We start from the raw sequence: 27,418 nt of genomic DNA, 5'->3' as shown, positions 1-27,418 counted from the left end.
GGGAGTCCTTGAGCCACAGTCGCCCATCAGAAGAGTCCCATGTCTCCCAGGAATGGGCCTGCCTTAGTCCCCTTAGTCCCCTTAATCACCAGTCAGGAGAAGCCAAGAGAATTGCGGCATGGCCCTGGCACCAGGATTCCAGAGGCATCAGCTGGGGCTGTCTGTCAAGTTCATACCCGCTCCCTGCAGTTGGAGATCTGAGCGGAGCATTTTCATGGCCACCACAGTACTTATTCTTAAGACAGCTGTAGGCACCTGTTCTGGATCATCTTAAATAATGACTAAGTAAACCTCCCCAGTGACTCATACCAGTAAATGCACATAGGTGGATTCAACCATCCCTATTCCTAAATTAGACTGTGGCTAATCCTTTCCAGATTCTTGAGGCCCTTCAGGGCAAGAATATATGGGACCACATTAAGTATAACTCATAACTAAAAATAACTGAAGAAGGAAGTCAGTGACTCTTAATGCTAGCCCATAATTAGAAAGCCTATGTATGAAGTAACCCCTGCATTTGGCTTAGTGAGAAAGTGGAATTGCTGTAAGGATTTTCCTGTTTAACAAAAATGGGCTGATGTACCACTGGTAACAGTAACAGCTGTGATTTGTGTATGCCTCTTGCTTAGGCCCGACAATTAAGTATCATATTATTCATGCATATTAATATGTACAACCCAGAAAGAGCCAGTCACTGCAGTACAAAGGATAGGGAGTAGCATGCTTGGCATCAGCTAATATATACCTACCCTTGGAACTGGATCTCATAAGGGACAGGTAGGTTACCTGAACAAAACTGGAATCTGCTTAGAAAGGGCAGTAGAAGGTGGGGTAGGATATAGACGCTGAAGAGGGACTCTCAGTGTTTACTACCTGGCATTTCTTAAAAACCTTCCTCCAGACTATAAACTCCAATCCCAACTCCTTGGATGCCATCCAAATTCGCTCCTGCAAGTGCTGTTAACAAGCTTCGGTCACAAGGAACATTTTCATGTCTTTCTCAAATCAAGCTTTCACCCTGACATCTCCATGCTGTCGACCATGATGTGGTCTCATGGTGTAATGCCCTCCACTCTTCTCTGCCCACACACAATATTTATGTTTTTTCAAAGCTAAGTTTTAGCGTCCCCTTCCCTGTAAGTTCATCTCTGATGACTAGAAACCACTGCTTCTTCCTTTTTCTTCCCTGGCACTTATTTTGCAGCTGACTTGGACACCTACATAAATCCTAATGGTATTATGGTTCTTTCACGTCTACTATCTTCTTAGATTTATTGACTGTAGTATCATTTCCATCTCCCAGAGCACCTCACAGAACTCCTGCCCAATGAGAATATGTTGACTATTTCATGGAGGAGTCTCTGTTTTCTCCCAGGTTGTAGGAAGGGCCTGGGGGTCTGCACCTTCACACCCTTTAGTTAGGCCCATGCTGGCCCACATTTCATTTGCCACATTTTAAATGGACCTTTAAAAAAATAGCAGCAATGTCCTCAATAGCCAAAATATGGAAAGAACCCAGATGTCCATTGACAGATGAATGGATAAAGAAGATGTGGTATGTGTATATAAATACAATGGAATATGACTCAGTCACCAAAAAGAATGAAATCTTGCCATTGGCAACTATGTGGATGGAACCAGAAGGTATTATGCTAAGTGAAATAAGTCAGTCAGAGAAAGACAAATACCATATGAGTTCACTCCTATGTGGAATTTAAGAAACAAAATAGGTGAACCCAGGGGAAGGGAAGGAAAAATAAAATAAGATAAAGACAGAGAGGGAGGCAAACCATAAGAGACTTTTAACTGTAGGGAACAGACTGAGGGTTGCTGGAGGGGAGGTGGGTGGGGGCATGGGGTAACTGGGTGATGGGCATTAAGGAGGGCATGTGATGTAATGAGCACTGGGTGTTATATGCAACTGATGGATCACTGAATTCTACCCCTGAAACTAATAATATAGTATATGCTAACTGAACTGAATTTAAATAAAGAATTTAAAATAAATAAATAAATAAACAAATGTACCTTCATGCAGTTTCCTACGTTGTTTTGTTTCCATTCTTCGGCCAACTCCTGCTCCCAAATGGCAGATACTTTGATGACCACAGGTACCTTTTGCTCTCTGGCCCTGGAAAAATCACCTTTGTTTAAAACCCTTTCTTCTATTAGATCAACACCAAAATACTCTCAGGAGTCTTTCTAGAATAGTGGTACTTTACCATAAAGACAATGATGTAGGTAGAGTCTGGTTAAAACTGTAGAGTCCCTCCCTAAACTTAGCGTTGGACATGGAACTCTCCTGACACACTCCCTCAGCGACCCACTCCACTTTGCTTCCCAAAGGTTTGTTTCCTCGCCTATAATCTAAGAATTCAACTAACCTCAGCTCGCATTAGGCTTCTATCCTGAAGTACCCTGAAATTCCGATGGGTCTTCTCCAAATTGCCTTCATTGTGTAGGTTTCTCCTTGCTTTTTCTTTCTGAAACCTGACTGCACTTTGGTCCTCTGCCAAACAGATTTCCACTAGTCCTCCAAGACTCAGTTATTTACTAATTCAGCAGACATCTCTTGAACATTCACTATATGCTTATTTATTCAGTCACACACTTTTATGTATTAGGAAACTAAAGCCTACTACATGACAGAAATGAAACTAGGTAATGATAGGTACAGCGGAGACAGACGCTACACTCACAGCAAGAGAGACTATGAGAGAAACCAACGATAATCGGTGGTCATACAAGTAAGTGCGGCATCGCAACCTGGGTACGAATAAGAAGCAGAGGTATTTGGTGTAATCAGGAGGAGGATTTGGTATGATCTGGAGGTTATGAAATTCTTTTCTAGGCAAGTGATGGCTGAGTCGCTTTCTAGGAGAAGGAAATTTCACTTTGATAGGAAGGAGTGTTGCGTTGAATAAACTTAAAGGAAATTCCGGGAGCAAGAATATCTCTGGCACAGATTTCTATTATACTCCCAGACCCAGTTCTCTAGCTTGAGCTCCCTGGACAGCTTTGAATCTCCGTCCGCACGGGGTGCACGGGCGGGTTCCGACCACCAGGGGGCAGCCCTGCAACGCAGGAGCCGCGGTTCTCCGGGGCTGCACCCCACGACCTGAGCGGAGGGGCGCGATTCCACTCGACGAACCGTCGGCCGCGGCTTACGTTGCAGTTGGGCGTTATTTACCCCGAATCTGGTTTACTGGGAACTTGGCGTTTGCTTTCCGCACCAAGTGTGACAGCAACTTTGCAAACCTCCCTCTCGTACCCCGGAACCCTCGGAGGGCCTGAGAGAGCCGCTTTCGGCCCCGACCCCTGCAGATTGAGGACCCTCGCCTCCTGGGAGGACCAGCCGCGCACCCCGAAGGAGCCCCGCAAGCCGCGTCACCACCCCAAGTGCAACCCGTCGGGAGGAGCCTCGCGGAGGCGACTCCTGGGCGTAGAGCCCCGCCGTGCTCCCTGCCCGCCCCGCCCCGAACCGCCCCAATAGCCCCGCGCCCCGCCCCGCCGGCCTCTGGATCTCCCGCCGCGCTCTGCCCTCCGGACAGTAGCCGAGCCGCGTCTACAGGGTCACCCAGGCCTCCCGCTGCGCCCGCCAGCTCCACCTCCAGACCGCGCGCCGCGACGCGCCCTGCCCCACGCGCCCCGTCCAACCAGGCGCCCGGCCCAACCCCTCCGCCCAGCCCCTGGACCGCCCGCTGCGCCACTGCAAAAATCCACACGCCCGGAGCCAGTGCTGAACATCCGACTACTGATCGTGAGTTTGCCAATCCGAGAGCGTTGCGGTTGGGGCAGGGACCGAGCACCTGGGCACGCTGGCGCGCCCCGAGGTGCCAGAAGCATGCCAAGAACGTGCCCTCAGTCGGCGTGGTTCTCTCTTCTTAGGTCCAGGGTTTCGTTTCGTTTAGCCAGTCTGGTGCTACTTGCTGTTTGTCTCCAAACACGTTTCTTTGCCTCTTTGGACTTGAGAGTCAGGAATCTGGTGGGTGTGTGCACGGATGTGTGCGTGTCTGCGCGCGGGCACCTACTTCTAGAGAGTGGAAGTCAGAGTTCGGAGGAACTATTACTCATCTCCTGGGTTTTTTGGTCTGTTCTCCCGTTAAACTATAGAGGTCCACATTAGTAAAAGACTTCTTTCAAAGGTAGTTACCATGATCTTGACCTCAGGTGTCCTGACCTCTTTCGCTGCTTTTTCCCACTGCTACACCAGAAAGCTGAGATCACCCACATGCCCCATGATGCTCCATGTGGGTGTTGGTTCTCTTTTATGAATTCACTTTTCTGGGAGCATTGCTGAGAAACAAGTGGTTAGATGGGAAGAGAAGTTAGGGGGTGGAAAGGAGCTGGCCTTGTACAGGAAATACCGGGCAGGCTCAGGGATGCCAAGCCTGCTAGAGGTTTGTGGAGAATGTAGCAGGAAAAAAGTCTGGAAAACGGCAGAGAGCCCAGACCCTGGAGGCACTCAGCTTTTACCTTAAGGGGAGTGGATGCAGTTGAAGGGTTTTTATTACGAAGAGAAGTGGGTAGGATGGCTTGAGGAAGATTGTGGGTGAGAATCCATCCTGGGACTAAAGCCAGATCCGTTTAGTGTAGATGTGACTACATACTGAGGGCACTGATGTTTGAGAGACCCCAGCGACAGACGATGAACAAAGTGAGGTAGGTGGCTGGCTGTGTATAGAAACAGGAGAGAGGAAGAAAGGGGGCAAAGGTAGAGGTGAGCTTTGGTGTCTTAGCTTCTTCCCCAAAGTGAAGCCTGCTACAAGAACTTGAGTCAGGTAGTGTGTTTGGGAAATGAGCCCAGAATGCCCGGTTGAGGACTTGGGCAGGGAGAGACCAGGAAGAAGGGAAAGGCAGTGAAGGGCACATGGCTGAGCTGTCTACCACCGTAGGCAGCTGGAGCTCAGCTCCTCCTGTGAGGAACTCCAGAACGCACGTGAGGTCCACCACCGTGGCATGTGTCCCTGACGCTCCCCACTCCCCCACGTGCTGGCTCTCTGCCACTTCAGGGCTGTCCCTGTGCACCTGCCCAAGTGAGGAGGCAGCCGAGCGTTCAGGAAATTCCTCCGTGGCGGCTGCTGAAGTCAGAGGTGGGCGGAGGGGAGTGGACAGGGGACCCAGGGCACGGCCCTTGTCACTTGGGGAAGCTAGAAAGGTCAGCATAGGGGCAGACCCTCGTGTTTCCTCAGAGCTCACTGTGTACTCACAACAGGGTGTTTTTCTATGCATTCTCTTAATCTTCAAAAACAGTCCTCCAAGGGGTGTATGATTCTCTTTTTATAAATGGGGAAACTGAGGCTTAAGTCATTTATCCAAGAGGAGCTGCTTTAAGGGAATAATGAGCTCAATTTTAGGCACACTGAATTTTAAAAGACCTCTGGAAACCACAGATTGCTACCCACAGGTCAGGGCAGGTGTATCAACTCATTTTGTCAAAACTATCCCCAAAAATGCAGTTTCTGAAAGGTCACCTGACCTTTTCGGCGACAGAGATGCAGTACAATACTAAGTCAACTCCTGCACACCGGCTCTCACCTCGTGCCAGGCCCTGCAGGACCCAGCCCCTCCCTCGGCCACTCAGGTCCTGCTCCGCCCCGCCTGGTACTCTCCAGCCTCCCTGCCCGGTGCTTCTTTGGGCTGGGTGTGCTCTTCCCCTTGCAGCACTTCAGAGCTCAGTTGCAATGTCAGTTCCAGCTTCACGGTCACGTCCGTATCTAGGCCTTTCCTGTCGTGCAATCTAAATTCTTCAGTTGCTTGATAACACATCGCTAGTTTACTTTCGTAACAATTATTAATTGCTGCATTTCATTTATTTGTTTCTCTACCTATTATTGTCCTTTCCCTTCTGAAACATCAGACTCATGAAAGTGGGGCCCTTGTCTGCTGTGTTCCTTGCTGCACCCCCAGTGGTTGGCACACAGTGGGGAACCCAGTAAATGGTTTTTGCTCGCATGCATGTAGTTGGTGTGTTTTCACTCGGTCCTTCATCAGTTCTGACCAAGCTGAGTCTTTGATTTTCTCTGCAGCAGCTAGTTGAACCATGGCGACAACTCCCGCCCTTGCTTTCGAAGCCCTCATGCATGGAGTGACCAGCTGGAATGTCCCCAAAGATCCCATCCCATGTGAACTGCTTCTTACTGGAGAGGCCTCCTTCCCAGTGATGGTGAATGACAAGGGCCAGGTCCTCATTGCTGCCTCCTCCTATGGCCGAGGCCGCCTGGTGGTGGTGTCCCATGAGGGCTACCTGCTGAATGCTGGCTTGGCTCCATTTCTTCGTAATGCGGTGGGTTGGCTCTGTCCCTCACCTGGGGCTCCCACTGGAGTGCACCCATCCCTGATGTCACTAGTAAGTATCCTGCAGGGCTGTGGGGTTCAGGCACAAGTTCAGCCAGAAGTGGGGGCCCCCGTGGGGGTTTACTGCATCGATGCCTACAATGATATGATGACTGCAGAGCTGATCCAGTTTGTGAAATGTGGAGGCGGCTTGCTCATCGGGGGCCAAGCCTGGCATTGGGCCAGTCAGCATGGTCCTGACAACGTGCTGTCCAGGTTCCCCGGGAACCAGGTGACAAGTGTGGCCGGAGTGTACTTCACCGACATCTATGGGGACACAGGCCGGTTCAAGGTCTCTAAGAAGATACCCAAGATCCCACTCCACGTCAGGTGAGTGGTATTTCCCAACAGGGAGTCTGACACGTGTTAACAATAGATCGATCTCCCTCTTCGATGAGCTTCCCTTTTTTTTTTTTAAAGATTTCATTTATTTGAGAGAGAGAGCGAGCACGAGCCAGGGAGAGGGGCAAAGGGAGAGGGAGAAGTAGGCTCCCCACAGAGCAGGGAGCCCGACGTGGGCTTGATCCTAGGACCCCGAGATCATGACCAGAGCCGAAGGCAGATGCTTAACCAACTGAGCAACCCAGGCGCCCCCCCCCCTTTTTTTTTAAGTAGGTTCCATACCTAGCGTGGAGCCCAACACAGGGCTTGAACTCACAACCCTGAGATCAAGACCTGAACTGAGATCAAGAGTCAGACACTCAGGGGCACCTGGGTGGCTCAGTCAGTTGAGTGTCCAACTCTTGGTTTCAGCTCAGGTTGTGATTTCAGGGTTGTGGGATCAAGCCCGGCATCGGAATCTGTGCTCAGCGTGGAGCCTGCTTGGTTCTCTCAATCATATGCTCAACTAACTGAGCCACCCAGGCGCCCCTGAGCTTCCATTTCAATACACGTGATTCTCCACTCTATTTTGGAACCACCACAAACCAAAAACAGGATAATTAAAATGCACCAAGGCCCAAAGGGGGCTGGGTTCTGACTGCTACTCTGTCCTGTGGCCAAATAGAAAAGCTTATCTTATTCACCTCTCTGTCTCCCGTATCTAGTGCCTGGGTTGGTGAGAGTGTGTATGGGTGTCTCTCAAACAGATGAAAGAACATTGATTTGTGTGAGCACTACCGTGTGCCAGGCCCCATTCAGCAGTCCAAGCCCAGCTACCTGCTCTATTATATTCCAGTGCAGAATTAAGCAACTGAGGGAACCTATAAATAAAAACTCTAGCAGGTGTTGATAAGAACTAACAGGAAAGTAAAGCAGGGTAAGTGGACAGAGTAATAAGGAAGGGAGTGGAGGGTATTTAGGGTTATCAGGGAAGGCTTATCAGTCAGGACTAACTGCTGTTTCAACAGAGAGACTTAATATGAGGAACTGACTAAGCAGGTGATGCAAGAGCTGAAAACCTGTATGAGAGACCACACGGTAACTGAGGGCTTAGCAACAGCTCGACCGACAGAGGGAGGTGGTAATGTCCCTGGAGCCCGGGGGTGAGTCACAGGGTGGACGCTGGTGCCGTGCTAGGACTGTCTAGCAGGAGATGGGACCCCAGATGGAGGGCCTGTCTGTGGGACCTGGGGTCTCAGAGGAGACACAGTGATTGTCAGAAACACAGCCTGAAGAGCGAGACAGAGACCCCAGCTCCTTCTCTCTGCCTGCCTGCCTTCCGGCTTCTACCCATAGGATGGGACACAATGTCTGTTTCTCTCACCGTGATATTAGCAGTCATTAATCATCATTGCCTAGCCCTAGATCCGTTAATTCATTAGTGGTTATAAAATGGTAGGTTTAAAAGTTTTAGCATTTCTTTCATTTAGCATTTGGAATACTCCTATAAAAATGAACCTCCCTTCCTCCACTATTTGCTTGCCCTGTGGTTCAGTCTGTGTAGGGAAGGCAGGATAAATGCGGGATTCTCCCTCTCCTCCCCTTTTTAACCAGTTTTCGAAGCACTGGTTCGAGGGGATACCTAGAATCTTCCAGAGGTCTCCATTGTGAACTCATGGATTGAAATACTCACATAATAAATGTGTTTCATTTATTATCTTTATCAGTGCTACTGATGAAGTAGCTTTGTTGGTCATCTGATGTTTGGCCATCGTGAGCCTATTCACAAAACGTCTCCTGAACTCCTGAAATTTTTGACCCAACCTTAGTGGACTTCCTTGTTTCAGTCTCACGTTACACATTCCTGCTGCAGACCCAAGATCAGCCATTTCTCCAAGGAGCCTGCCCTTCTTTGAGTGTTAAATGGTGTTTAGGAGCCAAAGTCTGTTGAGGTGCTCACTGCTCCTGGGTTGATCATTGTTTCCAGGCCTTTTGAGTGGGCAGAGCTAAGAAGTATTTTTAAAAGATAAACACATCAAGAGTTCGTACTGATGCTTCAAATTCAACTTCTGGGCTACAGGGTTTTACTTCATTTCAGCAACCGTGTATCTGTCTCCTTTTTTCCCATGATGAAAAAGCCTAGCTCTGAAAGAAAGCAACTTAATGACTCATTGGCTTTATGCCACAACACACACCTAACAGTTGCGAAATAACAGTACTACCGCACAGTTAAAGATTATGTCCAGTTCCTTCCATCCTTATGATATATTTTATGAGGTATATAAAGTCAAATTACCATCCTTTAACGACACTTAGACTAGCCCTTCTCTTTGTGGTTATACCACTGAGTGGATACACATGTAGATTCACTTGGATATTTTACTTTTGCTTTTGGGAGTTGCTTTTGTGAATTAATAATTATTTTATAATTATGTAACATAGCTATGTGTATCTAAAGTAAAATCTTAAGAAGCCAGTATTCTATCCCCTATTCCCTTTATATAATTTTCTTCTCTCCCTTTTAAAAAAAAAAAAAATCTTTACTCCACTGTTGGTTTATATATGAACGCATACATACACACTTGAAAAAGGTAATAGTATACTACACATACTTTCTCCACCTTGCTTTTTTACTTAACATTACTTTCTGGGGGCGCCTGGGTGGCTCAGTCAGTTGAGCATCTGCCTTCGGCTCAGGTCATGATCCCGGGTTCCTGGGATGGAGCCCCGTGTCGGGCTCCCTGCTCAGCAGGGAGTCTGCTTCTCCCTCTCCTTCTTCCCCTCCCCCCAGCTCGTGCTCTCTCTCTCTCTCTCGCTCTCTCTCGCTCTCTCTCACTCTCTCACTCTGCTCTCTCCCCCTCTCAAATAAATAAATAAAATCTTTAAAAACACATAATTTTCTGGATGGCTCCATAATAGCCTATAGATATGCACTACATATTTTATTACACTGAAATGTATAGATGCAATGTAGTTTATCCAGTTAATTTTTAATGACAGACATTCGAGTTTTTAATATTTAAATTTTTTTTCCAGTATTCTTACTATTACATCTATACTACAATAAATGCCTATGTGCATATGTCTTCATATTTTTGCCATATCACTGGAAATGGAATTGGTGAGTCAAAGGAGAACTGCAAATGTAATTTCTGCTAAACATTACCAAATTCCCCAGAATTGGGTTCCCCATGAACCCAACTCAAAGACAGACACAGTGTACAGGAAGTTTACTAGGAGGGATTCTCCAAATCAGTGCCTATGGGGGAAGGGAAGTTGGAAGGGTTGGACAGCAGAGATTGGGCCATGAGGCAGATATTTAGTAGCAAATATTTTTAATGGTATTTTCACTATTAAGTAAAACACTGGGAAAACTCTAAGTGTCTAATAAATGGAACACTGCTTAAATTATTATGGTATATCTTATTCTTCAGGTCCTTAAAGACTTACTACTTAAAGGAATGAGAAAATACTCATAATACAATAGACAGAATTAAGATATAAAGCTATATTCAAATGATGCCAAATTTGTTAAAACATGTACATATATAAGTAGAAGAAACACTAGAAGGAAATAAAACAAAGTATTAATAGTGTATCTCTAGGGATAGGTGATTATTATTTTCATCTTTAAGCATTTCTGTAATCTCCAAATTTTCTGTAATTATAACCTGAAAAAACTTTTTTTATATTACTTTCTGCCTTTTTTTAACAAATTCTTAAACGATAGAAAAAAATGTCCTCAAATTACACCCTGATGTCTTTCTTTAACCTCACATCTTCTATTGTTTTATTAATTTGGCAACAAAATGGATAAAGAAGCAAATTTCCTTAATATACCAATGTTCCTTCCCTCTTTCTAGTACCTGTCCATTCTTTCATTCATCTAAAATGTATTTCGGGGCTTCTGGCTGGCTCCAACTCTTGATTCCAACTCAGGTCATGATCTCAGTCATGAGATCAAGCCCCACAACAGACTCTTGCTGGATGTGGAGGCTGCTTAAGATTCTCTCTCCCCTCTCCCCCTACCCCTCCCGCCATGCACGCAAACTCTCTCAAAATAAATAAAAATTAAATAGATGATAGATAGATAGATAGATAGATAGATAGATAGATAGATAAAATGTATTAAGTGCCTGTTAAGTTCCAGACACTATTTTGGGCACTGGGCTTAGAGTGGTGTTTAACTATAGTTTATATAGTTTATTATAGTAGTGTTTAGTCTATACTTGAATGACCAACAGAATTGCTGGGAATGTTCAGGTAATGTATGAAAATAACTCTTCCATGTTATCGGCATTCCTTATTTGTAAAACTTTCACTGAAATAACAATATGACATTGAAGTATCTGAATATGTTTAGTTTCTCATTATGTCCCCAACAAAATCTTGACCTTCCGTAACCTCCATCACATGGAGTTACACACAATGTGTAACTTCCATCACATCCATCATTTTTGCTAGTTGTGATTGTGTACTGCTATTCTGTATTTGTTTAAAACCATTTTTCTATTTTTTAGAAATAATCTTTTTAATGAGAGTTTTTACTTACAGTAGATGTGCCATAGTTTGTTTAACTGTGTCCTTTTGTTGAGTACTTAGGCATTTTCTAGTTTGGGTATTTCAGGAGGAGCTGTAGCTGATACATCAACCACACACATCTTAAAGTATTTTAGAAATCCCCCCAAATTCAAAGACCATAAGTGTAACATTAGGTTTCTTGTCTTATAAAATTTCAAGAGATTTGCAAATCTAGTTATTCAAAAAAATAACATTGGCAGTTTGATGGCAAAGTTATTTTTAAACCCTGGTTTTCAAATTTCTCTTCCTACTCTGGATCTTCCCTCAGCTCTTGAAAAGCCCATTCATTCTCCTTACTCAGCTTCAGCTCAAACGCCCTCCTCAGACGAGTCCTCCCTGATGACCCTGTTGAATCTAGGACTGACCTGCCAGTGTCACTGTTCCCCATTTATGGCCCACACATCAGTGATCCCAATCTGTACATCATATCCCACCTGTGCACTTGCTAGTGCCCGCCCAGCCCGCCAGAGCATAAAGCTGCATGAATGCCTTGATCTTGCCTGTCCTGTTTGCTGCCTTATTCTCAGTGCCCGCTGTGTAAAACACAGTAGGGAGCAAGAGATATTTGTACACCATATAAATTAATGAATACATAAGTGAGTACACATCCAAAACCATAAAAAAGAAAGGGTGGTCTAGTATGCTAGTGTTAACCCCACAGTTAACTTCAGGTTAAGGAATGTTCTGCCAGGGGAGCTTAGCCAAAAACTGAGCGGAAGCTGGCAGACCAGGTCAGCTCTAAAGTCTAAGAAGGCCCTATTACTTTAAGCCCAGGCCCTCAGCTCAGATTCCTTCCTCCGTCACCTGGCATCCCCTTAGAGGTTTTTAGGGAAGTTTTCTGCCAGCAAATGGTCAAATGCTACTGGAGTGACCCAGCAGGTTTGCTAACTTCAAATTCCTGCTGGAGACATGAAATACTCTGTCTGCCAAGGGGGGGGCATTCTCTAAAAACCAACAGAAGATACTGTCCGTGTCCTGTCCCCAAGGGCAAAAGCTGACTGCACACCTATGCTTATAAAGCTGAGGAGGACACGGCACTCGCTTTAATATGCAAAGTCAGATCCAAAGGTACTCACTGCTTTTATACCAAGACACAGAAGAGTATAGTGAAAACAGTATTCCTAGGACAACAGCTCAATACATTTACACGTGGTGTAACCTATATGGTCTAGAATATATCAGGAACTGCTCACATCCAAGTAAACATATGCTAGCAGCTTATGCATCTCTTGAAGATTTCATGTTCAGTCATGTGATCCTCACCACAATCCTGAAGAGTTTCCAGGTAAAGATTGTGTGAAATGAGGCTAGATCCTGGAGTTGCCCTCTCCACCAATCTGACCAAATGAATGAAAAATGCTAAGTCATGAGCTGAACGCGGGGGTTTCGAGGCTGACAGGTGAGTGATGTGTGGCCGGTATGCGGCATCGCCTGACCCCACCCCCCACCCCAGATGCAAGAAAGAAGTGGAAACCACAAATCCAAGAACTAGCATTAATGCCTTCTCGTGTTCTCGAAGAATGAACGCATTGGGTGAGATTAAACACAAGTACGAAAGCAGCAAAGCTACTTCAGGGTTTGGTGGAGGCAGAAAAGGATGCTGGAGCTGCTGTCTTCCCTGCACGGCGGTGGGTGGAAGCCCTCGGGCGTGCTCCTCCCCTGTGGGTGGGGTAGGCCTAGCCTCAGCGCCCCAGAGAGTGGAGGGCCTAGCCCCCAGCAAGGACAGCAGTAGGTTCAGGTGACCCTTGCCCTTCTGTTCGTGCTACAAACCTCTGGCGACAAGAAAGTGGAAAGCAGAAATATATCAACTTCCATGTTATCTGGGAAGATGGATAGATGTGGGGTGTGTGTACAAACAAACGGGTCCTGGGTAAGTTACAAAGCATAGGAAGGAGAGAACTATTGCAGAACATGGAAAAGATCTGCCGACGCTAATCAGGAAGAAATCCATTTAATAACTCTATAAAAACACTAGCAAGTTTGAAAGGGAAGTGTAAGAGAGACAGACATTTAGTATGGAAAGACAACAGAATTAGTCATGCCTGGAAGAAACACATGACCCAGTGAACAGAAGCAGATTCCTTGAGAATGGTTCAAGCCATGAAAAGTTCTATTTAGAGCTTTCTAAAAATACACGTTAAATAAAACAAGCAACAGAGTGAGATGAAAAGGAGGATTTCAGAGCAAAGAAAACAAATTAAGAACCAAACACCTCAGGAAAAATAAGCCAGTTAGGCACCAGGAGGAATAGGATAGGCGAGGCCAGGCAGGGTGTGATGAAGGGGACAGTGGCTCACTTCGCACTGAGCCTTCTTGTCTTTGCTGTCATGACTGGGAGGGCTCTTTAAGCTGCATTCAGAAAGGCCTTTCCCCGTATCTCCTGCCTGCTCAGGTGTGATGAGGGAGCAGAAGGCAAGCTGAGGACAAAGCACACGCTGCCTCCCCACTCCCAGGTGGCATCTGTCTGACATTCCTCAGGCCCTCCTGCCTGCCCTAAAACTAAGGAAAGGGAAAAACAAATGGTTAACTAATAGAGATCTCAGTCCAACAGGACTGAGTCCCCCTCCGTTTACAAATGTCTTAACGATTTACAAGAAAAAAAGCATTCTTATCAATAGCCTAACTTCCAGAAGGAAACTCCCAGCTGTCTTAATGTTAATCATTTGCCAGAAGGAAAAACAACCTTGACAATGGCAAGTATCTCGTAGGTCCTCTTGAGCTTATGACATTTCTTGTGAAAACCTCTTTTTTCTCTTACTTCCCCCAACTCCAAGTATATAATCAATTGCTTCTCACAACTCCAGTGCCGCTCTTTCTACCCACGGGTCCTGTCCCCGGTGCCTTAATAAAACCACCTTTTTGCACCAAAGACGTCTCAAGAATTCTTTCTTGGTCATGGGCTTTGAACCCTGCCATCTCTCCTACATCAGTCCGGTGTCTTTCCTGCGCACCAGCACTTCTCAACTTCCCTCCTTCCTCAGTGCCTCCTGCACTGTTAGCTCTGAAGAGACACGTGTTTCCTTTTTCATAGATGCTGTACTGTTTGCACCTTCACATCTATCTATCTATTTATCTATCTATTTTAAAGATTTATTTATTTATGTGAGAGAGAGGAAGGCAGGGGGGCAGAGGGAAAGAATCCCAAGCAGCCCAGTGTGGGACTCTCCTGATCCCAGGACCTTGAGATCATGACCTGAGCTGAAACCAAGAGCCAGATGCACAACTGACTGAGCCACCCATGCGCCCCAACCTCACATCTATCTAAAGCCTCCTTTGCACAACCTATATGTGTTGCTTGCCACATACCCACTTGTGGGCTTAACCCAAAGACTCAATAACTGAAGGAGAGTTTCCGCTGTGTGGACAACTTTGGCTTTAGAGGCAAACCATAAGTGGGCTTAATCCAAAGACTCAGAGTTTCTGCTGTGTGGACAACTTTGGCTTTAGAGGCAAACCACCCTGGATTGGCTTCCCGTTCCCACCAGTTATTAGCTGAGGACCATGGAGCAAGCTGCCTAACTTTTCTAAGCCTCATTTGTAAAGCAAGAATAATGTATCTCAGGTTTATCATAACTATTAAGAGAGATAATCCATGTGTAAACACCTAGCGTATATTACGCCTCATTAAGTAGTAGCTACTTTAATTATTTTTCAGACTTCAATGTTGTAAATAGATAGTATACAAGATTTTAAATATTGGTAAAAAGATGTCTGAGATCATTAATATTGCCCTTAAAAGATTGTCAGTCTGTTGAGAATTACTTGGTGTCCCATCTACTATGATCTACTATGCTTGCCCTTCCTTACTTCCTTCATTTTTCTTTTGAGAAACATCCCATCTTTTTACAAAAAAATATTTCTAAAGGAATTCAAGCTTACTGTGAAAACATACAGACAACAGAGAAATATATAGAGGAGAATGGCAGGTTGTCTTCCATCCTACACCGCCATCCCTATTCTCATGCCTCTGGACTCTGAGAAGCTGGATACAGATCATCTAATTTGCTCTTCTGTGCATGTGTGTGAGCTGAAAATTGGTGTTTTATTTAACGTATCCTGTTTGAGAAAGTCTGCTTTTTCTGTATATTTATGCCACAAATTAGTGGAATATGGCATTCTAGGCTCTCTGTTGTCCTCAGAGTCTGGGAGAATATTGCCCCATTGTCCTCTGGTTCTAATCAAGTGTGTTTTCATTCTGCTCGAATCATCTCTATCCTCTTTTTTTTTTTTAATGTAACTGATCCACTGGATGCTGAGAGAGCCATAACCATCCCAAACTCGATTATGAGTTCATCAAATTTTAATTTGCTTTGTAGCAGTTTTTGCTTTCAGTGCTTTGTTCTTAGGGCCCTAAAAACCGATGAAAATTATATCTTTGGTGAAGTGTAATAACTTTTACCCATGAAAAATATTCATCTTTGTGTATTTTAATTCTTTCCTCTTTGAATTCAGTTGCATCTCATATTAATACTGGCACTTCTGGTTTCTTTTTGCTGTGTTTTTCAGATACAGCTTTGTTGATATATAGATTTCCGCACTTTCAGTCCTTCTCCGTGTCAGCTTCAAGTCTGTCTTTTACAAGCAGCTTATACCAAGATGTTCTTAGCTCAATCCAAGAGCCTCTGTCTTTTGATATAGAAATTTAACCCATTCATATATAGTGATAACTTCAGTGTATTTCTTGCTCTTGTCTTCTTTCTTATTTTGTTTTTATGCTTTCTTTGTTTCTTTCTGCATTCTTTCTTAAGTTTTCTCTATTCCTTAAATTCCCCAACACATTTGTAGATTATACATTTTATCTCTATTTTTCCAGCAGTTACCTTAACATTTTAAATTTAATTTTTAATTTTTAATTACCCGAGAAATTACATTCGTACATTCTCCTGATTTGAAAAAAAAAAAAAAACCAATGAGGCTAAAGCTCTTTTGACCATCTCTTTCAATACCAACCCTGTCTCTCTATTCCACAATCCAAAAGTTTATTGTGGCTTAACCCTAACTTTTTTGACATTTACATTGACATATATTAACTTTGTTTTATTTTTGTCTTACATAAACTGCATCACCAAGTTCTGCTATTAGAATTTTTTTTGCTCAGCAGAATGTTCTGGACACCTGTCCACATTAATTCGCATGCATCTATCTGTTGTTTTTAACTGATAAACAGCAAGCCATGGTATGATTGATGCCAATTTTTTATTTGCTCCTCCTTTATGCTGAAGAGAAATTAAGGAGAAACTGTACAAGAGGTACTTTTTTCAATAATGTTTTGCTACTTGAATAAACTATTTTTTAACAACGTTTGATTTTTATTATGAGAAATAAAGTTTTATAAAGCTAATTAAAATTGTGTATAATCCCACTAGGCAAGATGGTCACTGAAGACATTTTGAGAAATATTCTTTAGATTCTGCTTCTATGTCTGATTTTATGTTTTCTACTCGTTTTTGGTTTTGTTTTTGATGGTTCATTTCACAAAATTTAGCTTATTTAGGGCACAGTATCTTGGAATCTGATTTTGAAATTTTTTCCATTAAGCATTTTCCAATATTATCTAATAATTATTTCAATTACCATATGGTACGCCATCTATAGTTAACTGTAACTTATTTAACTAATCTCCCATTGTTTGACATTTAGAGTATCTACGAATTGGTAAAAAAAATCTTGATGGGCACCTGGGTGACTCAGTTGGTTAAGCATCTGCCTTTGGCTCAGGTCATGATCCCAGGGTCCTGGGATCAAGTCCTGCATCGGGCTCCCTGCTCTGCAAGGAGTCTGCTTCTCCCTCTCCTTCTGCTGCTCCCCCTGCTTGTGCTCTCTCCCCCCCCCCCATAAATAAGTAAAATCTTTAAAAAAAAATCTTGAAATACAAACTTTTTCTGAATTTATTACACTTAGACCATTTCTTAATAAAAGTGGTAAATCTCATCAGATTTAAGTGAGAATTTTAAAAGAGTGTGTGTTTGCATATATCTTTAAGTGCAGTATTAAACAATTTACTTATGTTTCTAGCTCAGAGCTAGCAATTCGATGTTTTCACAGCTTTTTTTTTTTTTTTTGGCAAAAAATTAGCTCTGAGAAATGTAGAAGTAGGACTACTTTCTCTAGGGATGGACTGTTTTTTCCTAACTTGTTTATATGTGTAATTACTTAAAAAGACATGAAAGTCAAGCCAGAATATCCACCACTCAGTTGACTAGCATGGGAAGAATTCCTGGAAGGGTTTACTTGGAGAATGTGGACTTTAAGATGTGCCACTAGCACACTCCTCAGTATCTCATCAAGTCTGTGACCACGTCAGTTATAAGAAGCACCAGTATCTTGTGTGTCACGAAGTAAGAGCAAACACTGCCAATTAGACAAGGTTATGCCATCAGTTAGTTGTTAAAAGGTGGAAAAATCTGCCTTGGACTCAATAAAGTAAATGGCATCACATCCTCCAATCCTAGCCGTTATTAGTGAGAACGAGAGGGCCGTGAACGAGGTCGTCTGTGCACCCCCACACAGATTTCCCCATCCAGTGAGCTTGTTTCAGTGCTTCTTTGACTTGACTGTAGCCCCTCTGTCCCCCTGTCACTTTGCAGGTGTGGGGATGATCTCAGGCAGGATCAGCAGCAGCTCCTGGAAGGGATCTCAGAGCTGGACATCGAGACGGAAGGAGTCCCCTCGCAGCTGCTGGTGCACGGGGCCCTCGCCTTCCCTCTGGGGTTAGACGCCTCGCTCGGCTGCTTCCTGGCAGCTGCCCGCTATGGCCGGGGCCGGGTGGTCCTGGCTGCCCATGAGGCCATCCTCTGTGCACCCAAGCTGGGGCCCTTTTTGCTCAATGCTGTGCGCTGGCTGGCCAGAGGCCAGACGGGCAAATTGGGGGTGAACACACATCTAAAAGACCTGTGTGCCCTCCTGTCAGAGCGTGGCCTGGAGTGCAGTCTGCAGCCCCATCTGACGCATGACTTGCGTGTCTACTGCTGTGTGGCTTACAGTGACCAGGAGGCTAAGCAGCTGCAGGAGTTTGTGGCCGAGGGTGGGGGCTTGTTGATCGGGGGCCAGGCCTGGTGGTGGGCCTCCCAGAACCCGGGCCGCTCTGCTTTGGCTGGTTTCCCCGGTAACGTTATCCTCAACGGCTTAGGCCTCAGCATCCTAGCTCAGACCCTCGACGCAGGCTGTTTCCCTGTCCCTACCCCCGAGATGCGGGGCTACCACTTCCGCAAGGCGCTGTCCGATTTCCAGGCTGCACTGAGCCATGGGGCTGGGAACTTGGAAAAGCACTGGCTGGCAAAGCTGGGAGCCGATGGCGCAGCCTTCCTACAGATCCCTGCAGAGGGGGTCCCCGCTTACATATCCTTGCACCGACACCTGAGGAAGATGCTGCGTCTGTCAGGCCTCCCAGCTGTGAGCCGGGAGCACCCTGTGGCTGGTGACTCCTTGGAGGCCGCACTGCTCTGCCTGGCCACGGAGCTGGCACACTCTGGGACTGACTGCTCCCAGCTGGTGCAGGAGCTTGGAACCTGGACCTGCAGCTCAGGACACCCCATCACTGTGGAGATCGATGGGAGCAACCCAGGTACAGAGTGAGGGGTGCGGCCAGAGCATCAGAACCCGGGGGAAGGTGGGGTTCCCGGTCTCACAGGACACTGCGGGTGCTGAAGCTCGGGTGGGCCAGCTTCACTGTCTGTCGTATCCTGTTGGGAAGATGGGGTTGGGGTTCTGCTGAGGGTTTTGGAGGGATGCATGCCGGAAGCATGGATGAGTTGAGGGAGGCAGGGCAGGGGCTGTGCCTCCAGGAGGGGCTGTGGGGCTCCAAGTGCCGCAGAGGCAGGTGAGTGACGAACTCAGCCTTTCCTATGGCTTTTGTCAGGCCACTGTGACGCCTGGGTGAGCACCGGGCTCTACCTCCCAGGGGGACAGAGTGCAGAAGTCTTACTGTCTGAAGCCGCAGCCTCTGCCGGCCTGAAGGTAAGGCCAGAACCCCCACTGCCGACACCCCAAACCACAGAGCCACCTCCTTGTCCTCAGCTCTCAGCAGTTCTACCAGGAAGCCAGGAAGGGACTATTCTGCCCATTTCACAGATTTCACAGACAAAGCAGCTCAATTTCAGGGAGCCTAAAGGAGGGACTGAATGCCAGAGCTAATTTCAGATACTTGAACCTAAGCCCCTGGATTTCCACGTGGGGTGATTTTACCCCTTCCCCCCACAGGGATATGAGGGGGGCCAGGAGCACCTGTCACATCCTCAGGACTTCACCTGCTTGGCCAACAGCACAGAGCCTTTCTGCGTTGTACATCATTACCTGGACACCTGAAGGGTGTGCTTCATCTGACCACAAAAATAGGCCCTAGAGGCAGAATTAAAATTGTCCTGCCTCACCTCTGAGGGTCACTTCCTGTTACAGGGTGACTTCTGTGTCAGCCTCCTTTCTGGAGCTCGCTTACATGAAACCTAAGAAAAGCAACCCCAGGACTCCGGACAAAACAGCCCTCAACCCACCTGACCAGGAAGGGGAGCCCTCGACAAAGGGGGAAGTGAGAATCAGTCCTCCCCACTCAGGCCAGATCCCGCCGCCTCTAGATGGGTGGTCTCCTGTCTGTGTACAAAGGGTCACCAGTATCCCCTCTGGCTCCTCCTGGCTTTGGAATCACCACACTGGTGTAGGTCCTGCCACAAGAGCCCGGACTCCACCTGGTACAGAGGCTCCGCGGGGCCCTAGTCAGTATCAGCCTCAGGATTATCCCGCCTGGTCTGTCTGGTGACAATCCATTGTAAAGCTGTTTAAATCCCTGGAAGAATGGTTCCACATACCTTTCAGTCCCGATGACTTTTGGGGTACTAAAATGTCATAGGTTTCCATGCATAGCTCATCGAAGGAGGAAGCTGGTGTTTTTCTAGTACCTGCCATTCACCCATCACACACACAGCACCCCCCCACACACGCACCATAGGGACCTAGTTCCTCCTACACATGGTGGAATCACCTCCCCAGGTACAGATTGGCTGCCACACTGATAACTTGGCCAAGGCCAGCAAGCTGTCTCGAGCTCCTGTGGTGACTCATCAGTGCTGTATGGACAGGACCATACGATCCATCTCCTGCCTCTGGGGTGGCCTTCTCTATGTCATCGTGCCAAAGGGCAGCCAACTGGGCCCCATATCTGTCACCATCAAGAGGGCTGTGCCTGCCCCGTACTACAAGCTGGGTGAGTGGACTGAATGCTGAGGGAAGAGGGGGCGCTGGGGATGCCACCCTAGTTATGGGCCAGTTGCTAAGGAAGGGTAGGGTAGGGAATGGTGGACAGAAGGGGGGAAGAACTGTTCAAGATGTAAGCAGAGGTGGGAGCTATGGAATACCATGTCCATTGAGACTTCCGGCAGAATCAAGAGGCCAGTCCCTCACTTCATAGCATGTAGACCCACATGTTAATAGTTCATTATTTCAGTGTCCTCCGGGAGTTCAAGATAAGTTGGGGAAATGGGTGACAGGCCCACAATATTTATTCCCAGGTAAGACATCTCTGGAGGACTGGAAGAACTGCATCCAGGAGAGCCCGGCTCCCTGGGGAGAGCTGGCAACAGACAACATCATCCTGACGGTGCAGACTGCAAGCCTGCGAGCCCTGGAGGACCCCGAGCCGGTGCTCCGCCTCTGGGACGAGATGATGCACGCGATAGCCCAGCTAGCAGCCCGGCCTTTCCCTTTCTGCTGTCCCGAGAGGATTGTTGCTGATGTGCAGATCTCAGCTGGTGCGTGCTCCTAGTCAGTGGATGCCATTTACTCATTCTTTTGTCTTTTTTAATGCCCCATATGTGAAAGGCATAATCTCACCAGTAAAGGAAAAAAGACATAACAGACGCAGACCTTGATGGGGGTGCAAAGATGTTCCCATATGAAAAGGTGAATTATTTACATCTACAAGGGGAGATTTCACAGGATGGTAAAACAATCTCAGAAAAAAAATGCTACTAGGAGTTCACAGATAGCAATGAGCCATCTCTTCATTGTTTCAAGGAGAAACAGCAATATTCCTTCAAACAGACGTCAGAGTTGGCAATGGAAGGAGAGTAAGGAAAGTTTATGTTAAGTATTGACTGGTTTACATGAAAGAAAAATAAGGAAACGTGGTTCTGACATAGAGAACATTCCTTTGGACCTCAGTTTTCTTCTCTTTAAAAAAGGAGAAGATTATCTCTGCTAAAGAGCATAAATCTGTACAACGGTGGCTTACATGGCAGAAGGACTGACATACCTGCAGCCTCAGGGATCTCAAATCCAGACACAGGACATAGTGTCACAGACCCACACGATAGGAAACTCACACAAAATGAAGCACTGAACCATAGTAAGAATGGCTATGTAAAGTATATTCATCTTGTTCAGGGCCAGAGCGGGGAGGAGGGCATAACCCTGGCATGAAAGGCTGGGAAGGGGGCTGGGGACTGTTCAGTTTCTGACCAAGCAGAGCAAGCCATCTACTTTCTAATCAGCATGGAGATTCTAGCATTACTGGGGGCAGCCAGGATGGTGAGGAAAAGTTACCCAGCGCAGAGGCATGAAGGGAAATGGTTTGGGTGCCCCCCACCTCCGCCATGCCTCATCTCTTCCTTCTGCATTCCCAGGCTGGATGCACTCAGGATACCCCATCATGTGCCACCTGGAGTCGGTGCAAGAGCTCATCGATGAGGCAGGCATGAGGAGCACAGGTGTGTGGGGACCCATCCACGAGCTGGGTCACAACCAGCAGCGACAAGAGTGGGAGTTCCCACCACACACCACTGAGGCTACCTGCAACCTCTGGTCTGTCTATGTGCATGAAACAGTCCTGGGCATCCCTAGGGCTAAGGCCCACCCTGCTCTGAGCCCTCCAGAACGAAAGAAGAGAATCATAACGCACCTGGGAAAGGGAGCGCCCCTGCATGACTGGGATGTGTGGACAGCTCTGGAAACATACCTACAGGTACGGAGCAGAAAGGCAGGGAGGTGAGGGCCCGCAGACCCCTCCATCATGTAGCATCCTTGGACCCCCTTCGCCACCCCCTCCAGCCTGGGCATGGGGGACCTGACTGCATAGTGGGACTTCTCTGAGACTGAGGAAATAACACCTGCCCCAGGCCCCTTGTACTTTGTGATGTTAAGTAAGAGGAAATGAAAAGTATTCTGGAAACCAAGTAGAGAAACTACAGCTTACTGTTCTACCGGTCATGAGCAGAAGTTCTGAGTTAGTCATTCCTGAGGTTGGAGCCCAGCGCTTCCACTCACTGGTTTTGACTATGGTCTCGTAATAAGTGCTCCAGAAGTCGGTGTTGTTTTGTTGTGCTTTGTTTCTCTTCACCTTAGTTTTGTGGATCAAGTGAGTGTTGCATTCCTTCGTCCCTTTGTGATACCAGCAGTGTGTCTCCAGGACAACTGCATTACAAGAGGCTTTTTAAGAGATAACTGTTGTCAAGGTTCTCTGACTCCAGTCATCCCACTTGAACCTGAAATGTTCTTGGAATGAATAAATGAATAACCAACCAACCCAATGGGAGAATACCAAAGTCCTGAAGCAGGTGGGCTTCCTGTGAAATATGCACAAAGCCCTGTCCTCTCCCCCAAACTGCTCTGAACATTAACATTTCCGAGTTGTCAAAGCTGTTCCCCAGATGTCATCTGTCCTTAGGTTTTACACCCCAGAGTCAGAATTCTCCTCCACAAAAGGGCGAGTGGTCTGGGACACCCCAGGATCCCTGCTCATTCTAGACCTCTATTATCTTAGCTGACAAGGGCCTCCTGGCTGTGGCTTTCAGGTGGGCTGCCCCTCCGTGAACATGAGTCACTCTCTTTTTGAGCCCCTTGTGATATGCCTGCTTCTTCCTGTTTTGCCCCAAAGGGAGTGCTCCACAGAGCAAAATCATAGCCTTGAAAATAGTTACAGATCTGAAATGGCTGTATAAAAACAGGGATTTTATTATGTCTGCAAAGTGTTGGAAGTTCCCAGCCTTTAGGGTCCCAAAGGCCAAACATGTGAGATATAAGGGTTTCCCATCTCAGTCAGGCTCAGACCCGTCTGATGGCTAGGAAAACATTTAGTATCTGGGAATATAATTTTTTTAAATTAGAGATAATTATAATAATTCATTTGTTGAATATTTATGCCTTTTCAGGTATTAGCTTCCTTGTGAAGTCCCCTACTAAATAGAAGGGTTATAGGTTTTGTGGCCAAGAGGTGGAGTGAGCCAATGGGATTATATTTATGTGCAAGGGTAGGGTAGGGACACAGAGGCAAATCATAGGAGGGAAGCTCATGAATGATCAAGGGGAAGGAATCACTATAACTGAAACACACTTTGAACGTGCAAGTTGCAGGTACTTCCACAAACTGGTTCCTCATCCTGTCCCTTCTCTCTCTTCTCAGCTCCAGGAGGCCTTTGGGTGGGAGCCATTCACCCAGCTCTTTGCTGAGTACCAAACGCTTTCTGGCATCCCCGAAGACAAGGATGGCAAGATGAATCTGTGGGTGAAGAAGTTCTCTGAAAAGGTGCAGAAGAATCTGGCTCCATTCTTTGAGGCCTGGGGCTGGCCTGTCCAGAAGGAAGTGGCGAACAGCCTGGCCTGTTTGCCTGAGTGGCAGGAAAACCCCATGCGGGTGTACATGCATCCTCAGAAGTAAACGATGGCAGCAAGGTGGTGGGGGAGAGGCAGTTAAGTCATAAGACAAAATGATACCAACGTTCTCAGGAAAATGCCTTTGTTACTGTTTCCCTGTTTATACTGTTGCTCTCACTGACTTGTTTCACCATCCTAATCCTCCAGCAGAGGATCTTACATCTGCGCGTTAAGGTTCTGCAGGCTCTCGGCTCCTACTTTTGACCAACAGTTCTTTTTTTTTTTTTTTTTTTTTTAAGATTTTATTTATTTGAGAGAGAGAGCACAAGAGAGTGAGCATGAGCAGGGGGAAGGGCAGAGGGAGAGAGAGAGAAGCAGACTCCCCGCTGAGCAGGGAGTCAGATCATAACCTGAGCCAAAGGTAGATGCTTAACCGACTGAGCCACCCAGGTGCCCCTTGATCAACAGTTCTAAAGACTATGGGTTACCATAATAATCTGATATCACTCCCTCACCCCTGCTAGCCCTGAACATGGCTGTTAATTTCTTATGCTTTGGGAAGTTTTCTAATAGCAAGAGAGACAGGCTGGTATAGAGAGCCCTGAACTTGATTTGGTACTATGGAAAATCTCTTAAAAAGTCTCTGTCTATGCTTCTGTATTCTCATCCATGACATGGGGATAAAAGTCTGGTGTTTGATAATGGTAAACATGTTCGTCCACTGCAATATGCATACACATGCAAGGGTATTCTTTAGCTTTTGCCAGGGCCCATGGTGGTCTGTCTGGACAACCTGAAAACTGAATCCCACTTCAGAGTTGGCCACCTTGAGGTGGGCATGCAGTCTCTGTGTAAGAGTGTTTAATGCATTATCAGTGTTGTTCCAGACATGATATCACTGATAGTTACTGAGATCCTAGCCTGTCTTATGTCCCTTCTCCCACCTCTGGAAGGATTCTTGGGTATGACCTAACCCAAAGAACTGTGTAAACTCAAAAGAGACAGTATAAAGAATACCTGGGTGGCTCAATCAGTTAAGTGTCTAGCTCTTGATTTCAACTCAGGTTGTGATCTCAGGGTCGTGAGATCAAGCCCTGCGTTGGGCTCCACGCTCAGCAAGGAGTCTGCTTCTCCCTCTCCCTCTGCTCCTCCCCCTGCTCACTCACCCTTTCTCTCTCTCTAAAATAAATAAAATCTTAAAAAAGAGAGAGATGGTATAAACTCAAACTGGATGTCACAAAGCCACTTAGTCCTCTTGGTTAGTTCCATCTTCTAGTACTTTCGTTTCAACCAAAAGTAAATGTCACGGTAGCAAAGCCTGCCAAGTCCACCAGCCTGTTTGTTCTTTGCACAGAATAGGCAACTGACCCCTCTGGTCACCACAGAATCAAGGCGGTGTCTGATGTTAACAGCAGCCATGATGAGAAGTCCTCCTGCACAACAGGTATCACTCGGGACCAGGATTATTCTGGGCGCAACAGACCAAATTAACCCACAACGCAGCCTCCCTGAGCTTTCACACAATCCATTCCAACCCATCCCAACTCTTTGGCTAGGTGCAGTTCTCATTAGAGCTCCATCTCCAGGATTAATGATGGGGTGTGGCCATTTTTCTCTAGCTTGCTTTTATTTTTTTATTTATTATTATTTTTTTTAATCACAATAATAGATTTATTGAGCAATTGTGTACCAGGTACTATGCTAAGCCCAGTACAAACATTAACTCATTTAAATCTCTCATTAACGTTTTTTTTTTTAATTTTATTATGTTATGTTAGTCACCATACAATACATCATTAGTTTTTGATGTAGTGATCCACGATCCGCTGTTTTCGTATAACACCCAGTGCTCCATACATTACGTGCCCTCCTTAATACCCATCACCAGGCTAACCAATCCCCCCCTACCCCCTCCCCTCTAAAACCCTGTTTGTTTCTCAGGTCCATAGTCTCTCATGGTTCATCTCTCCCTCCAATTCCCCCCGCCCATTTTTCCCTTCCTTCTCCATGTTATTCCTTATGTTCCACAAATAAGTGAAATGTCCTCCATGTTATTCCTTATGTTCCACAAATAAGTGAAACCATATGATAATTGACTTTCTCTGCTTGACTTATTTCACTTAGCATAATCTCCTCCAGTCCCATCCATGTTGATGTAAAAGTTGGGTATTCATCTTTTCTGATGGCTGAGTAATATTCCATTGTATATATGGACCACATCTTCTCTATCCATTCATCTGTTGAAGGGCATCTCGGCTCTTTCCACAGTTTGGCTATCGCGGACATTGCTGCTATGAACATTGGGGTGCATATGGCCCTTCTTTTCATTACATCTGTGTCTTTGGGGTAAATACCCGGGAGTGCAATTGCTGGGTCATAGAGTGGCTCTATTTTTAAATTTTTGAGGAACCTCCACACTGTTTTCCAAAGTGGCTGTACCAATTTGCATTCCCACCAACAGTGTAAGAGGGTTCCCCTTTCTCCACAACCTCTCCAACATTTGTTGTTTCTTTCCGTGTCCATTTTTGCCATTCTAACTGGTGTAAGGTGGTATCTCAGTGTGGTTTTGATTTGGATTTCCCTGATGGCTAATGATGATGAACATTTTTTCATCTGTTAATGTCTGTTAGCCATTTGTATGTCTTCTTCAGAGAAGTGTCTTTTCATATATTCTGCCCATTTTTTGACTTGATTATTTGTTTTTTGGGTGTTGAGTTTGAGAAGTTCTTTACAGATTTTGGATACCAGCCCTTTAACTGTAGTGTCATTTGCAAATATCTTCTCCCATTCCGTGGGTTGCCTCTTTGTTTTGTTGACTGTTTCCTTTGCTGTGCAGAAACTTTTTATCTTGACGAAGTCCCAAAAGTTCATTTTTGCTTTTGTTTCACTAGCTTTTGGAGATGTATCTTGAAAGAAGTTGCTGTGGCCAATGTCAAAGAGTTAATCAGGAAAGGATGTTGTATTTTGTCAAATGCTTTTTCTGCATCAATTGAGAGGACCATATGGTTCTTCTCCCTCCTCTTATTAATGTGTTCTAGCACATTGATTGATTTGCGAATGTTGAACCGCCCTTGCATCCCGGGGATAAATCCCACTTGGTCGTGGTGGATGATCCTTTTAATGTATTGTTGGATCCTATTAGCTAGGATTTTGTTGAGGATTTTGGAATCCATATTCATCAGGGATATCGGTCTGAAATTCTCCTTTTTGATGGGGTCTTTTCCTGGTTTGGGGATTAAGGTAATGCTGGCCTCATAGAATGAGTTTGGAAGTTTTCCTTCTGTTTCTGTTTTTTGAAACAGCTTCAGTAGAATAGGTATTATTTCTTCTTTGAATGTTTGGTAGAATTCCCCAGGGAATCCATCAGGCCCTGGACTCTTGTTTTTTGGGAGGTTTTTGATCACTGCTTCAATCTCGTTACTGGTTATTGGCCTATTCAGGTTGTCAGTTTCTTCCTGTTTCAGTCTTGGCAGCTTATAGGTTTCGAGGAAGGCCTCCATTTCATTCAGATTGCTCAGTTTATTGGCATATAATTGTTGATAATAATTTCTAATAATTGTTTCTATTTCCTTGGTGTTAGTCGTGATCTCTCCCCTTTCAT

The 27,418-nt window shown here is 45.8% G+C and overlaps 1 protein-coding gene across 1 annotated transcript; it reads left to right on the top strand.

The window, feature by feature from the left end:
* Positions 1 to 6,036: 6,036 nt before the first annotated feature.
* TCAF2 (TRPM8 channel associated factor 2) lies at positions 6,037 to 25,856 on the top strand. Its single transcript, XM_036087232.2, has 7 exons — positions 6,037 to 6,666; positions 17,826 to 18,802; positions 19,097 to 19,194; positions 20,221 to 20,434; positions 20,739 to 20,978; positions 21,852 to 22,189; positions 23,627 to 25,856. Exons 1-7 carry the CDS (start codon positions 6,044 to 6,046, stop codon positions 23,879 to 23,881), a joined length of 2,745 nt encoding a protein of 914 aa, XP_035943125.1. The 5' UTR covers positions 6,037 to 6,043; the 3' UTR covers positions 23,882 to 25,856.
* Positions 25,857 to 27,418: the final 1,562 nt, after the last annotated feature.

The sequence above is a fragment of the Halichoerus grypus genome, chromosome 12 (genome assembly GCF_964656455.1).
Source record: "Halichoerus grypus chromosome 12, mHalGry1.hap1.1, whole genome shotgun sequence".
NCBI lineage: Eukaryota > Metazoa > Chordata > Mammalia > Carnivora > Phocidae > Halichoerus > Halichoerus grypus.
The sequence above is the reverse complement of the archived record's forward strand: the minus strand, read 5'-3'. Positions and strand labels throughout refer to the sequence as shown.

Bases quoted from the DNA above. Each gene is read 5' to 3' on its own strand.
- TCAF2 (XM_036087232.2), top strand. From the start codon at position 6,044: ATGGCGACAACTCCCGCCCTTGCTTTCGAAGCCCTCATGCATGGAGTG. The intron at 6,667-17,825 runs GTGAGTGGTATT...GTCACTTTGCAG, and splicing joins AAGATCCCACTCCACGTCAG to GTGTGGGGATGATCTCAGGC. The intron at 18,803-19,096 runs GTACAGAGTGAG...GGCTTTTGTCAG, and splicing joins GATCGATGGGAGCAACCCAG to GCCACTGTGACGCCTGGGTG.